Source organism: Apteryx rowi, unplaced genomic scaffold, assembly GCF_003343035.1.
Source record: "Apteryx rowi isolate R43461 unplaced genomic scaffold, aptRow1 scaffold_98, whole genome shotgun sequence".
NCBI classification, from domain to species: Eukaryota; Metazoa; Chordata; class Aves; order Apterygiformes; family Apterygidae; genus Apteryx; species Apteryx rowi.
The window spans coordinates 1264105-1279140 of NW_020451293.1; the positions used below are offsets into that span (position 1 = coordinate 1264105).

The 15036-nt window shown below is 48.1% G+C and overlaps 1 protein-coding gene across 6 annotated transcripts in view; it reads left to right on the plus strand.

Moving 5' to 3' along the window:
* RNF123 (ring finger protein 123) overlaps positions 1-15036 on the plus strand; it is a 69308-nt gene that overhangs the window by 6008 nt on the left and 48264 nt on the right. For 3 of the 6 annotated variants that reach the window (XM_026055063.1, XM_026055066.1, XM_026055068.1), the window contains 8 exons: positions 2305-2909; positions 3941-4025; positions 10583-10662; positions 11510-11607; positions 12803-12857; positions 13193-13278; positions 14021-14107; positions 14634-14701. In XM_026055063.1, coding sequence (XP_025910848.1) covers positions 2828-2909; positions 3941-4025; positions 10583-10662; positions 11510-11607; positions 12803-12857; positions 13193-13278; positions 14021-14107; positions 14634-14701 — 641 coding nt within the window. In that variant the 5' untranslated portion in view covers positions 2305-2827. Of the gene's footprint in view, positions 1-1964; positions 2910-3940; positions 4026-10582; positions 10663-11509; positions 11608-12802; positions 12858-13192; positions 13279-14020; positions 14108-14633; positions 14702-15036 lie in introns of those variants that run through there. The other 3 variants (XM_026055062.1, XM_026055064.1, XM_026055067.1) reach the window with 3 other exon arrangements.

Consider the following 15036-nt stretch of genomic DNA (forward strand, 5'->3'; position numbering starts at 1 on the left):
CTGCCCCTGCCCCTGCCCCTGCCCGCGGCGGTCGGGGAGGCCGCGCCGTGGCCGAGGCCGGGTGGAGGGTTGGGGTGCGGGAGGCCGGGGCAGGGCCGGGGTGTGCGGCCCTTTTGGGGGGAGCGCTGCCGGATTTGGGGTGTGTTTGTGAGCGTGGGGGTGTTGCCGGGTTTGGAGGATGGTGCTACTATCTTTCGGGGAGTTTGGGGGTGTTGCTGTGTTTGGGAGGTGCTGCCAGGTGTAGGGGGTGTTGCCAGTTTGGGGAGTGTTTCTGTGTTTTGGGGGTGTTTCCGGCTTTGGGAAATGCTGTGAATTTTGGGGGGTGCTTTTTGGTGTGGTGGTGGTGGTGTTTTGGGGGAAGGGTGTTGCCAGGTTGGGGGGGTGTTTCTGGGGTTAGGCTTTTTTCTGGATTTGGGGAATGTAGCGAGGTTTAAGGGGTGTTGCTGGGTTTGGAGCATGCTGCCACGTTTAGGGGTGTGTGGGRAGGTGTTCTGGATTTGCCAGTTTTAGGTGATTTTCTGGGGTTAGGGGTGTTTCTGGATTTAGGGTGTGCAGACAGTTTTGGGGGGAGTTCTGGGTTTCGGGGTTGTTTCTGGTTTTTGGGAATGTTGCCAGCTGCAGAGAGTATTTCTGGGTTCAAGGGTGTTTCTGGGTTTGGGGGATGGTGCCAGGTGTAGGGGGTGCCCCAGCCGGCTGCTGACCTGAACACTAGTGATTAATGCAGAGCTGTTTTCTGACCTGAGTGTGTGAGCTTTGCAGCTGAGCTGTTTCCCTGCTGCGTTCATCCCCTGCACCCTAGGGAGAGTTGGAGGGCTCAGTCAGTAGCTACTAGACAAAACCATGTTTGCTGACCCAGCTTCTAGCTCTTGTTGTCTGTCTTGTATTGGCTCAATTTAAGATCTGGCTTCACTTGTGTTGTTTATTCTGCCCTTTTGCTGGAAGCTGCTTTCCTTTGGCAAGGGAAGGGAGTTAACCCATGGCCAGACTCAGAGCCAGGCATGTTTGCTGGAGCTGATGGGGCTGGATTTGCATTAAAACCGTGAATCACAAATCTGAGCGGTGCAGGGGCAGATGTGTGTCCCCCTGCGCTACCCTTTCTCTGGCCTGTTGCAAGCAGCATCCACTTCAATGGAAAAAAAATCCCTGGCAAAGGCAACACTGCCAGCCAGTGTATCTTGTACAAGGCTGAGCACTGGTGGTGGTTGTGCTGTGCTCTCAGGCTGGGTATTCAGGTCATTTTGGCAGCTTGGATACAGGGCTGGCCACCCTTGAGAAAAGCTAAGAGCACCCTAAGGTATTTTTGATTTGCCATTTCTGATGTGAAATCATGCCTCTGGTGCTAAAAGTGCTTTTTTCTAAAAGTACTTTTGATACACATTGTGTATGATATATGTATGATACACATTTTGCTGCTGCTCTGCTTTGGTAGTAAATGATGTGATTCTGTTTATAGTTTAGTTGTTTTATTCCTTTGCTGTTTTAAATATCTGATGCAAATCATTCAGGGATGTTGATACAGCCTGTATCAATCATTTTTGCATTGTTCCTGCCATTTTGCTCAGTAGTGCTGTACCAGGGAAGCAGGACAGTGTTCCTGTGTTGCTAGTTGGCTGGGTAGCTCTGGAGGAAAGAGGCTTTAAGAAATCCTATCTCAAGTCTAGCTGAAGCTTTAGTGATCTTCTGTCGGTGGACTTCCTGTGGTGCTTACATCACTTGGCAAGTTCCCTGACTTTTCTTGGGTTCACCTTAGTTTCTGTTCTGTGTGAAACTAGTGGCAAGCATTTAGTTCCTGCAGTTGTTACTTCTATTGTATCTTTCTTTTGCTTTTTGCCACAAAGCGGTTTGTCGGACAGCTGTCTACTGAAGGACACTTCTGATGATGGTTGGCTATCTGTATCATCAGAAATGGGAGAGGGATATAAGCTAACATTTTTAAGCTGGATAGAACTGGCAGCTTGCATTTATTCTTCTCTACCAACTTTGCTTTAGTCCTGTTTTTTTAGTCCTGGCACATGACAGATTGGCTCTGATAGCATTGTTTGTATTCTGGTGACTCTAGGAAAGATCATGACTCTTTAGTCTAGTGCTAGGTTTTCACCTGTAAATACTTGTATGTACTTCTACCTACACCCCATCTTGTCCCTATAAAACTAGCAGTTGGTCTCAGGGGCTTTTGCTTTGTAATCAGTGGTATTCTTTTTTAGTCTGGTTTATCTGCATTTCTTCCTTTCTTCCTTTCTTTGCTGAATAATCTAATAATCTGTTAAAAATAAAATTAACCAGATGCATATTCCTATCTTAAAGAGCACAACATGGGAGAGAAAGGTGGAAGTGCCTCATCAGGACAAGTGTAAAAATGCAGTGTGGTTGCTGATTTCAGCTGTTTGACACTGGTGGTTGCTGTAACCCTGTGCTAGCTCAGTGCTTCTAGCTCAAACTCGGTACAAAGGTTGCTTGTGTTGGTTGTCTGGGTTGGTTATGTCTGTCTGTCTGCCTTTGGTTGCTGTGGAGTCTGTGTGTTTGGCTGGAGTATGGCTTAATGCCTTATTTGCTAGGCTGATTTGTCCGCTTTGAGAAGATTTTGAGCTGTTGGACAGGTGGGATTGAGAGCAGGGTTGGCAGCTTGCTTTGGTCAACCTCTTGGGCTCTTGTATGATGTTCTCATTAGTACAAGGACTCTAATTACTGTTTGGCATATCCCTGTTGTTCAGTCCAGGTGCATCTAAGCTCAAGAAGGGGGAAGTGTAAAGGCAGGATCCTCCGCAGGAAGCTTTGTTCCAGGTGTGTCTCTGTCTTATGTCCACTTGGGAATTGGTGCCTGTGAAGAATGACGTCAAGAAGTGCCGGGACTGCTTTTTCAAGGAAGAACTACAGGCTGAGCACTGAGCCAGAGAAGTCCAAGGTCACAGGTACGGGCCTGTGCATGCCATGTAGAAGCAGGACCATTGTGGATGAGGAGTAAACACCCCCTGCCTCTCTTTAGGTCAACTGCCCTCTGGGTGTGGTGAGGCTGGAACTAGGTAAACCCCTGAACTGAGATGAGCTGTTGGGAGGGCCATTCCTGTAGTATTAAGAACTCCACCAGAAGCTCATGCCGCAGTGCCCTTTCTTCAGCACACAGCTGTGCCTTTTGAGGCCACAGAGGTGGTGTTGCCTGTCTTTGCCCATGTGATTCGGGTAGTTCCCCTTCCAGCATGGACAGCTTCTCTAGTTCTCAGATTAATCCATTTTTGGGACACATCAACATCTGCTAGGCAGTCCCTTTTGTCTTGAACTGACCACTCTGACAGAAGTGTGCTTATGAGACCATGAATCTGGTATTGGAGGGCTCTGTTGCATCCAGTAATTAAGCTGTATTAATATGATACTAGGGGTCGTTTTGCACAACAAAAGCTAAAATGAGGCACACATCATTAGGGCGAGCTGTGGGTTAGATTAGATGAGATGCCTCTGCAAGCCCTTCCATCTCAGCAGCTTCTATAGTACAGTTAAAAGATGGAGGTATGTAAAACGTTCAGGGTGTAAACACAACATCAGGAATTGCAATAGTGATAAAATTCTTTTTTTTTTTTTAACCTTAAATTGGATTTCCACCTCAAGCTTTTAAAATCTACATTATCTGAAAGTAACATTGCAGGATTCTCGAGAATGTGGTTCCACCTATGAGGACCAATTTATAGCCTCCCATTTGCTGTAGTAGAGCAGCTCAAATCAGAAAGGGCCCTTGTCTTGGAGATGCACTCGATAATGCTGGACTCTAGGGCTGCTAGTGAAGACAGTGAAAAGATGAATGACTTCCTGAAGCTGCATTCTTCACTGTGGTGATCTGCAAACTTGAACATCATTTCTCAGTTATCAGTTTCTTCCTTGCTCCTAAAATTAATGTTTCTGAGTTTACCTTCTAACTCCCAAAGCTTATTTTGCTTCTGTTTTTCACAAGGGATTGTGAACAGCAGGCTGCTGAATGATTATCTGCATCGCATCTTCACCAGTGCTGATGGGATCCAGCCTGCAGCTGCTTACAGGTAGTGGACTTCTCATTCATTAGATGGCAAGTGATGCTGTATCAGTCCCCAGATATGCAATACTGTGGTGAAAGGAGAGCTCTTTTAGTGCCACACAATGATCTTGCTTAAAAGCATAGCAGTGCCGTGTTGCAGAAATGACTCTTTGGTCCTACTGTTCAATGGCTTTTTCAAATTGCAGGGCTTTCCAGGAAGGATTCTTCAGAAATTTCTGTGTAAAACTTCATATATTTAATCACTAGGCAGAACTTTTGCAATAAGCAGACAAGTAGGCATTGACCTTATCATTCCTGTTCCCCCTCTACTCATAAAGGTAAATAGAAGTGCAAAATGCACAGGTTTTAGGTGCAGTAATGAAAACTAGGTCGTCAGTGCCCTGCAAGGTTATTACTGACGTATTGAATACCATACATTTCTCAGGCTGTGTAACTGTTGGTACTTTTATGACTAGGAGCCACCGAAGGAAAAGAAATGCAAAGTTCCTGTTTAGCGTCTGTTCTTTTTCTATTTGTTTTCAATTCTCCTTTGCCTTGTAGCGCAGAAACTTGTAGCTTTGGCTGAGAAAAGTTTCCCTTGCATTTAGCTGTTTCGCCAGAGGCAAGTCAGACAGGTTCAGCGCAAATACAAGTGTTGTAAGAACAAGACAGGCGTGTAGCTCCTGCTGACTGACCGCACTGCAGAGCGGCTGGGGTCACATTCCACGAGCTATACTTAGCTACTGCCAGCTCAAATGTGCGCTTAGAGCTGCTAAAAATAGCTCTTGGTCCTCTTGGTGAGCTAAGGTTTTTGTGGGGGGGGAGGCAAAGTGGGTCATATTACTTTGCCACAAGCTCTCCTGCCAGCATGCCTTGGAATATTCCATTTGCCCGGTTTGGGTTTTCAATACTTCTGTTTTTTTGCCCAGTGATTAATGACTTGAAAGGACAGAACTGGTAGTTTGTTGGACTGGTCTTTTTTTCCCCCCCCCCTCTTTCTGGCTTCCTCCCTGGACTTGACTATTTGGTAGAAAGCCCAATAGCAGCCAAGTAGGACTTGAAAGGACAGAACTGGTAGTTTGTTGGACTGGTCTTTTTTTCCCCCCCCCTCCTTTCTGTCTTCTTCCCTGGACTTGACTATTTGGTAGAAAGCCCAATAGCAGCCAAGTAGGTCTTGAAAATAAAATTTCCAATATGGGAGCAAGTTTTATAGTATGATATCTTGTCTTTGGAGGCCTAAATTCCTCACAGGGGAGCTTGCTGCAGACGTGTCTAGCTGTCTTATGCTGCTCTCGCCTCCTAGGATTTCTCCRTGCTAGCTGTTGATTAAGTTGCTTTGTTGAAGCCAGCACCTCTCACACCAACCAAAATTGCTTCTTTCATTCCACTTCTGTGCATCTTCACATCCAGCAGGCTTTCAGAAGGTCTCTCACCATAGTGTTTTAGGGAAACAGAAGGTGTGCTGTTGTTGACGAGCTGTGTTGTCAGGTAAGGGAGTTACGGGAGGAAGTCAGTAGGCTGTGTAGCATCTGAGAGGATGAGCAGGAGATAGACAGGGTATTCTTGGAGACCATGCAGCTCCAGGAGTCCCAACCCCCCACAGCAGTGGAGTTGCCGGAGGGCTTTGTSCTGTGTGAAACAGTACATCATAACACTGTAGAAGAAGGCTGGAAACTGGTCACTTCTCGTAGGAGGAGAAAGGCTCCTACTCCTCCTGAAGACTTGCAATTAAGGAACAGGTTTAGTGCCTTCCAGGCTGAGGAGGAGCTGGGCATGGCTTCAAGGAAAGCAACTGGGCCAACAGACCCTGTGCCTTGCAGGAACACCCGGAAGAAGTGGCGAGTGATTTTTGTGGGTGACTCCCTGCTGCAGGAGACAGAGGCACCTGTCTGCCAACCTGATCTCTTATCTAGAGAGGTTTGTTGCCTGCCAGGGGCTCGAATACTAGATGTCATAAAAAGACTGCCAAGGCTTGTCCACGCTTTGGACTATTACCTTCTGCTGCTCTTCCATGCGGGCACTAATGATACCAAGGGCAAATTGGAAACCATCAAACAGGATTTCAGAGCTCTGGGGATGGCRGTCAAGGGTCTGGGAGCCCAGGTCATTTTTTACTCAATCCTGCTGATGAGGGAGATGGATGGGAGGAGGAGGAGATGGATCTTTCAAGTTAACAACTGGCTGCGCCGCTGGTGTTGGCAACAGGGTTTTGGTTTCTACGACCATGGGACCCTGTTTGAAGATCGACAACTGATGGGGAGAGATGGGGTGCACCTCACTAAGCGGGGCACGCGTGTCTTTGCCAACAGGTTGGTCAACCTTGTAAGGAGAACTTTAAACTAGGAAAGACGGGGGAAGGGGAGAGTTATAGAGACAGGGTAGTCGGCAAAATGTGGCTCAAGTTGGGATGCCTCCAGCGGGTGCATGCAGCCAGGGAAGTGCACATGGGACATGGCTATGGAGGATCCACTTGTATCCCTCCTGGGAAACCTGCATGCTCGATCACCTCTCTGAAATGCCCKTACACCAATGCACGCAGCACRRGGAATAGACAGGAARAATTAGAGATCTGTATGCAGTCGCAGGGCCATGATCTCATTGCAGTTACAGAGACATGGTGGGATAGCTCGCATGACTGGAGTGCTGTCATGGATGGCTATGTGCTTTTTAGGAAAGACAGGCCAGGAAGGCGAGGTGGTGGAGTTGCTTTTTATGTGAGAGAGCAACTGGAATGTATGGAGCTGTGCCTAGGGGTGGATGAAGAGCGAGTTGAGAGCTTATGGGCAAGGATTAAAGGGCAGGCTAGCATGGGTGACACTGTTGTGGGTGTTTACTACAGGCCACCTGATCAGGATGAGGAAGTCAATGAGGCCTTCTACAGACAGCTGGAAGTAGCCTCACAATCACAGGTCCTGGTTCTCGTGGGGAACTTCAACCACCCTGGTATCTGCTGGAAAGACAACACAGCTAGGCACAAACAGTCCCGAAGGTTCCTGCAGAGCATTGATGATAACTTTTTGACACAGGTGGTGGAGGAGCCAATGAGGAGAGGTGTGCTGCTGGACCTTGTACTAACAAACAAAGAAGGACTGGTTGGAAATGTGAAGGTTGGGGGCAGCCTTGGCTGCAGTGACCATGAGATGGTGGAGTTCAGGATCCTGTGAGGAGGAAGCAGGGCAATAAGTAGGATCGCAACCCTGGAGTTTAGGAGCACAAACTTTGGCCTCTTCAGGGACTTGCTTGGAGGAATCCCATGCGTTAGGGCCCTAGAAGGAAGATGGGGGGGGGATCCAAGAGAGCTGGTTAATATTCAAACATCACTTCCTCCAAGCTCAAGATTGGTGCATCCCTATGAGCAAGGAGTCAAGCAAAGGGGGCAGGAGACCTGCATGGATGAGCAAGGAGCTCCTGGCAAAACTCAAMCAGAAGAAGGAAGCATACAGAAAGTGGAAAGGGGGACAGGCCACTTGGGAGGAATATAGGAGCGCTGTCAGAGTATGCAGGGATGTGATGAGGAAGGCTACGGCCCATTTGGAATGAAATCTGGCCAGGGATGTCAAGGACAACAAGAAGCGCTTCTTCAAATACCTCAGTAGCAAAAGGAAGAGTAGGGGAAATGTGGGCCTGCTGCTGAATGGGGCGGGTGCCCTGGTGATGAAGGATACAGGGAAGGCAGAGTTACTGAATGCCGCCTTTGCCTCAGTCTTTACTGCTCAGGCCAGCCCTCAGGAATGCCAGACCCTGGAGGCAAGAGAGAAAGTCTGGAGGAAGGAAGACTTTCCCTTGGTCGAGGAGGAGTGGGTTAGAGATCATTTAGGCAAACGTGACACCCACAAGTCCATGGGCCCCAGTGGGATGCATCCACGAGCGCTGAGGAAGCTGGCGGATGTTGTTGCTAGGCCACTCTCCATCATCTCTGCAAGGACATGGAGAACAGGAGAGGTGCCTGAGCACTGGAAGAAAGCCAATGTCACCCCAGTCTTCAAAAGGGGCAAGAAGGAGGGCCCAGGAAACTACAGGCCAGTCAGCCTCACCTSCATSCCTGGAAAGGCRATGGAGCAGCTCATCCTGGAGGCCATCTCTAAGCATGTGGAGGAAAAGAAGGTGCTCAGGAGTAGTCAGCATGGCTTCACCAAGGGGAAATCATACTTAACCAATGTGGTAGCCTTCTGTGCTGGACTGACTGGCTGGGTAGATGAGGGGAGAGCAGTGGCTGTTGTCTACCTTGACTTCAGCAAGGCTTTCAACACTGTCTCCCATAACATCCTCATAGGGAAGCTCCGGAAGCGTGGGTTACATGAGTGGACAGGGAGGTGGACTGAGAACTGGCTGAATGGCAGAGCTCAGAGGGTTATGCTCAGGGGCGCAGAGTCTACTTGGAGGCCTGTAGCTAGTGGTGTCCCCCAGGGGTCAGGACTGGGTGCAGCCCTGGTCAACTTCTTCATCAGTGACCTGGATGAAGGGTCACTGCAAGTTTGGTGACAATACAAAAGCGGGAGGAGTGGCTGATACACCAGAGGGCTGTGCTGCCATTCAGAGAGTCCTGGACAGGCTGGAGAGTTGGGCAGAGAGGAACCTCACCAAATTCAACAAAGGCAAGTGCAGGGTCCTGCACCTAGGGAGGAGTAACGCCATGCACGAGTACAGGTTGGGGGTTGACCTGCTGGAAAGCAGCTCTGTGGAGAAGGACCTGGGGGTCCTGGCAGACAACAAGGTAACCATGAGGCAGCAATGTGCCCTTGTGGCCCAGGTGGCCAGTGGTATGCTGGGGTGCATCAGGAAGAGTGTTGCCAGCAGGTGGAGGGAGGTGATCCTCCCCCTCTCCTCAGCCCTGCTGAGGCCACATCTGGAGTACTGTGTCCAGTTCTGGGCTCCCCAGTACARAAGAGACATGGCACTACTGGAGCGAGTCCAGYGGAGGGCTACTTAGGGGACTGGAGCATCTCTCTTATGAGGAAAGGCTGAGAGAGCTGGGCCTGTTTAGCCTGGAGAAGAGAAGACTGAGAGGAGAACTTATCAATGTATAAAAATATCTTAAGGGAGGGTGTCAAGAGGATGGAGCCAGACTCTTTTCAGTGGCGCCCAGTGACAGGACAAGAGGCAACGGGCACAAACTGAAACACAGATGCTTCCATCTGAATATGAGGAAAAACTTCTTCACCGTGAGTGTGACTGAGCACTGGAAGAGGTTGCCCGGAGAGGCTGTGGAGTCCCCTTCTCTGGAGATATTCAAAACCCGCCTGGACACGATCCTGTGCAATGTGCTCTAGATAACCCTGCTTGAGCAGGGGGGTTGGAGTAGATGATCTCCAGAGGTCCCTTCCAACCTCAAYCATTCTGTGATTCTGTGTGATTCTGTGAAACCTCTAGGCCTGGAGAAGAGGGAAGGTTGTTTCACAGATGACTTTAGAAATGGGAAGCAGGCATAGGAGTARCTAGTGACTCTCACAGCGAAGGGAAATCCTGCAATGTAATCTGTGTTGTGGCCTGTATCCTTAAGTGACTTGAAAAGGGGGTGAGCGTGAGGTAGCAAAGTTTGCTGCTATTATGAAGTTGTTTAGAACAGTGAAAATGTAAGGTGGCTTTGAGACAGTGACTGGACAATGAAATGGTTGGTGAAATTCAGTGTAGGGAAATGTAAAGTGATGCACTGAAAGGGAGTAGCCCCAACTTTGCACATAAAATGATGGGTCTTGAGCTGATTGTTACTGCTTAGGAGTGAGATTGTGGGAAAATAGAAATCTAAGTCTTTAGTATGTCAGAAAAGAACAAATAGAAAGTTAGGAATCCTGAGGAAAGGGATGTAGGAGAGAGAAGATCATTGTGCTGCTGAAYGAATTAGTGGTTTGCCCTCATCTTGAGTAATGTGTGGTTCTGGTCTCACCAACTTCAAAAGGATATTTTAGAGCTGCAAAAGCCTTGGAGAAGAGCAACAGTCGCAAGTCTGAAATGGCTCCTGTACAAGGAACAGCTAAGTAAACTTAGCCTTAAAAAGAGGGAACTGGTGATGGGCATGGGGGGCACGATATGAGGCAGATCTCTAAAACAGTGGCCTAGGGAGGATGCACGAAAGAAGAGGCTTGTTCAGTACAAAAAGCATGAAGAGAAAATGGTTTTGGCTGTAGTCAGAGAGAGGATGCTGAGCTAGATCAACCTTTGTCTGACCTACTACAGCTGCTGGTATGTTCTTCTCTCTTGTTTCATATTATAAGGTACTTTCGGAAGAGAAATAATCCTGACTTATGCTGTGGTTGTACAGTGCTGACTGCAGTAAAGTCCTGGTCTGTAGTTGTTAATATGACAGGCTTGTTAGTTTTCTTACTGCCCCAAAATACTCCTGAGCAGCCTGAAGACTTTAAGATCCTTTGTTAACTGGTTTGCTTGCTCACACTGTCTTTTGTCCTTGGTTCATGCATCGCCACAGCATGCTCAGATTAATGGCAGGGAACATGGATAAACAGAACTTTTGGTTCACACCCAGCAGCGCAGGACAGTGCTGACTCACATGAATGGGCTGAAACTCTTTGAAACTTGGAGAACAGAGAGTTTTCAGAAAAGCTCCTGTGTATGTTTATTCCCTAGAAAGCATCTGACGTTCCAGAACCTGCAGGAGCACCTTGACCGATTGCTAGCAGAGGAAAATGGCTTTGAAGACAGTCGAGGTAGGAGATACTGAGTGTTTGTCCAGTTTGTGCTTCCTCGTGTACTGCCTTACTGGGAGGACAAGCTGTTTTGTGAAAGGCAATTTCCTGAGTGAGCCTTTTTCTGCCCTTCTGTGCTGTCATTTATCGTCTCTTTAAATCCTGTCTGCTCATTGGCTATCCCTGAAGTAGGTCTGCTTGTAGCTGGAAGAGGCATATTTCCAGGCAAGTTGTTGACTGGTTGCTTTCAAAACTGTTTTGGGGCAAATATTGGAGATATTTTACTGATAATGATGGGCTAAGCCCTTGCTGTGACCAGTTGTGGAGTACTTTTCTCACTGGGAAAGGCAGAGGCTTGTTGGTAATTCCTATGAACTGCTTCCCCCATAGGTGTTTCTTTTGGGCCTCAGGCTGTTACCTGTATTCTTGCTCACATTTGTTCCTCTTTATGAATTAGGATGTGGCAGAATACAATCTGGCTCTTCTTCTAAAAAGAAGAATTTTTTCTTGCTGCCTATAATCAGAGCCTGGCTTGTTATGTGATACACTGGCCAAACATTTGGCTAAGAGTTTAGTTTGGCCTTTGAACTTTGCAGGACTAAATTTTTCAGGTGACGTGGAAAACTTAACATATGACCTGACTGCTGTGTAGCTAAGACCTTATGTGTTGTTGTGAAAACTTCCTTTTGAATCTCTCTAGTGCCTCCTTTCCTGAGGTTGCTGTGGTCTGTGGGTAACATTATTTTAGTCTTCTTCCACTGTAGTAGAATTCAGGTGCAGTTGTAGTCTAGCTGGTGGCACTCATCAGGTGTACTGTTAAATCCTGCACAACTTTCCCTAACAGGTTTTCCTGCAACTCTTCTTTCAGATCAGGTGGCAGAGGGCCGTCTTGGTCCCTCTACCGTGGTGTTGGACCACACAAGCGGTTTTGAGGGGCTCCTGCTGGTTGATGATGACTTACTTGGGGTGAGTGTGGTGCTGATGCAGTAGGAAATGGTCGTGTGGGACTAAAAGCACTTTGGGCTTCTCAGTTTGTTCTTCATACCAGATACCTGTCACTAACTTTGGAGCACGTTGTTAAATGGAGTCTACCCAGGAAGCTGAGCGATCCTGGAGGACACAGGCTCTCCGGTGGGAACAGGTCTAGCAGTACCCCTCAGTCTTAACAAGCTCTGAGTGGAGCTGTGAGAAAGGGGAGGTGTTCGCTGGACCTGCAGCTCACTGAAGAGCTTGGCTAAGTAGGGGAAGGGACAGCAGCCAGCTTTCCTGCGCCTCCCTCCAGCAGACTGCCTATTCCTTCCTTCCTTCCAGTCTTCTTTAACAGTGGTGAGAGGCTGAGGATGAGGCCAAGCCCCACTGCTGTTTTGACACGTTCCTTTCTCCTTCATTTCTGTTGAGTTCCCTGCTTGCTCCTTAGCTTTTGTTCCTCCTACAGAGAATCAGTATCAGTACAGAAATCCTTTCCTACTTCAGCGATTTCTGCACTCCTTTCACCCCTCAGTGAGTGCATACTGTGCTTTAATCCATGTGTGCTTCTCTGCTCAGCAGAGGAGAGCGCTCTGATCTTCCATTTCCCTTTGACCACATGCTATTGCTTATCTTGGCTGTACCTGGAACTTACTCCCATGTCAGATGAGACTGGCTTGCCTGTGAATTCACTGTTGCTACCTTCATCTCTTCCTTATGGTCTGTCCTAAGACTGAGAGAGTCAGGAGTTAACAGTGTATTTGTGCAGCGTGTTAAATACCTGCTTGTCCTGGGCTTTACTCTAGACATACTGAATTTCTAATTTTGTTTTAGCTTGTCTGGGATTCAGCTATCTTTCCTAAATAATAGTTACTTTTGTATACTATCACAATTCACTGGGAACCTGTGTGTTACCATGTGGCCTTTGTACTGTTGCTGTGCTGCAATGCTTCACTGGGATTTACCAAGCACAGATGAGGTGTTGGGAGGACCTTGAATGGTTCCCCAGGGCCTGTTGGCTCTTCCTGCAGCTGCTGGGATGAGGAAGATATCACACCTCTTCCTTGTGCTGTGCTCTGTGGATAGTTCTTCATTCTGTCATGGTTTTTTGAGGCCTAGGATGGAGGGAATGGGTAGGGCTGGGCAAAGCTGCCTTTTTTGTCTGCCTTTAAAAATCTTTTGTTTGTTGGTCCAGGTGATTGGCCACAGTAACTTCGGCTCCATCAGGGCCACAACATGCGTGTATAAAGGTAAGCAGATAAGCAGGTGATGCTTTGAGAAAAAGGCCCGAGAAAGAGTATGTGGAGAATTACACAACTAGAGAGCTCAGGAAATCTTAAATGTGCCACAGTTGCAGATCTGGATCCCCTTTTTCCCCAGTTCATCCACTATCTTTTTGAGGAAGTTGGAAGGACGGAGGGTTATGTGATGCCAGAATGAAGAGGTTGAGAGGGGAATGCCAGGGAATTCCTGAAACTACTTTGTGTGTCACATTCTTTTCTGTGGGGGCAGTGTCAGATGCTGCTTCCTAACAGTGGGCTGGGTGGCATGGATTTAGTGTGTGGCACCTCTGTTCCATTTCCAGGGAAATGGATCTACGAGGTGCTCATCTCCTCCCAAGGACTCATGCAGATTGGCTGGTGTACGCTCAGCTGCAGATTTAATCAGGAGGTATTGTAACTGCTGCACACAGCACATGGCTACTGTGTGCTCCTGCACTGCATTTTAGGTCAGTATGGAGCACCACATTGGCACCATGCTCCTGACCTGCTGCTATTCTGTACCCACCATGTGCAGTAGAAATGCCAGGTCTGCTGCTAACAGATCTTTACTAAACTCTCTGGTCTGGGTTCGCAGACTGGTGCATGGTGTGAAAGCCATGCACACTGGGTGTGTTGCTGTGCTTTTGCTGCACGTAGCCACTGCTGCATGTATGTGTTGCTTTTTGGCTGGCATCTTCTCCAGAGAGCGTGCAGGTCTGCAATGCTGGCAGCTTGTCTAAGGGTGACCCTCAGCAGCCAGTGCTACAGAGCTTTTTGTCTAGGAGAGGCAGGCCTAGCTCATTTCTTCCCAGGCACTGGATGGGATGTTTGATTTATTTATTCATATTTATTGTGCTATAGGCATGTGAGCTGCAGAGTTTCACTAACTTGTCACTCCCCACTGCTTGAGAGGGGAGGTGATGGGCATCCTGGGGGGCTGCTTGGATAGAAGTTGGAAATGAAGTATGCCAGCATTCTTCTGGTTTCATTCCTAGAATAAGGGCTTTGCCCAGGCAGAGCATGAGTGCTGTTGGCTGCTCTCCCTGTCTGCTGGCTCCCCTGTGAAGCTGCTTTTTGCAGTGAGAGGGATCCTCTGTTTGTGGCTCTATGCTTGGTCAAGTCTGAGTCTCCTTTTTTATGCTTTGGTGCAGGAAGGAGTTGGAGATACACCAGATTCATATGCTTATGATGGAAACAGGGTGCGCAAGTGGAATGTGACTACTACCAACTATGGCAAAGTGAGTAGTCATCCAGGGAAGAGAGGGATGGGTATAGAGTGAAGAGAAGAAAGCAGGTAGCTTCTTTCACTTGCTGGCTTCTGCTGGGCACTGTGAAATACCCTTGAGCTGTTCAGTCTGCTTCAACGGGCTATTGGGGAGGCTACATGCCAGCACTGATTTGTACCAAACAGGTGCTGGACATGCTCTGTGGGTGCTTTGTTTAGCAGCCCCAGCAGACTGATTCCCAGCACAGCGCTGCTGTTCACCTCTGGAAGGCTTAGGTTCTTTGTAGCACATCAGAGGATGGTGCAGTGTTGAGACAAATATAAGTCTGATCCTGGTGCTGGAGGGAAAGAATATCCCAACTTATGTGCAACTCATGTGCAGCTCTTGGAAGTGCCAGAAAATGCTACATGAGCTGCTGTGGGAAGGAACCGTCCCTCCTTCTACCCTAAATCACAAAAGGTTGCCTGGGTTGTAATCTTCCTTCTGGTATGGGAACAATCTGGATAAATGTCTAACCTTTCTTCTCCTTTTTCTGCAGTCTTGGGCAGCAGGTGACATCGTCAGCTGTCTGATAGACCTTGATGAGGGCACCATTGCTTTCTGCTTGTAAGCAACTTTGCCTAGTTCCCTGCTGTGCTGATAGCTGTGTGTAATATAAGGGTTTCCTCACTACTCAGCAGGTTGCTGGGCCCTACTTCTGCCCTCTCCCCTTTAAATTCCTTTAGTTCCAGTCTTTGCTTATCTGTTTTGTGTTCAGAAGCAATGTAAAGGGACTGCTGAGTCTCCTAAATTCAGGTGAGAGCAGTTGGCAGAAAGATGCTCAAGCTGCTAAGTTTGTGTAGTTTCTAGGATTTTGGAGGGGAGGGCATCTCCCATGATTCTAATACCACAGTTAGCTGAGCCGCACTGATTGCTTTTACAGCCAGTGTAGGCTTTGCCTG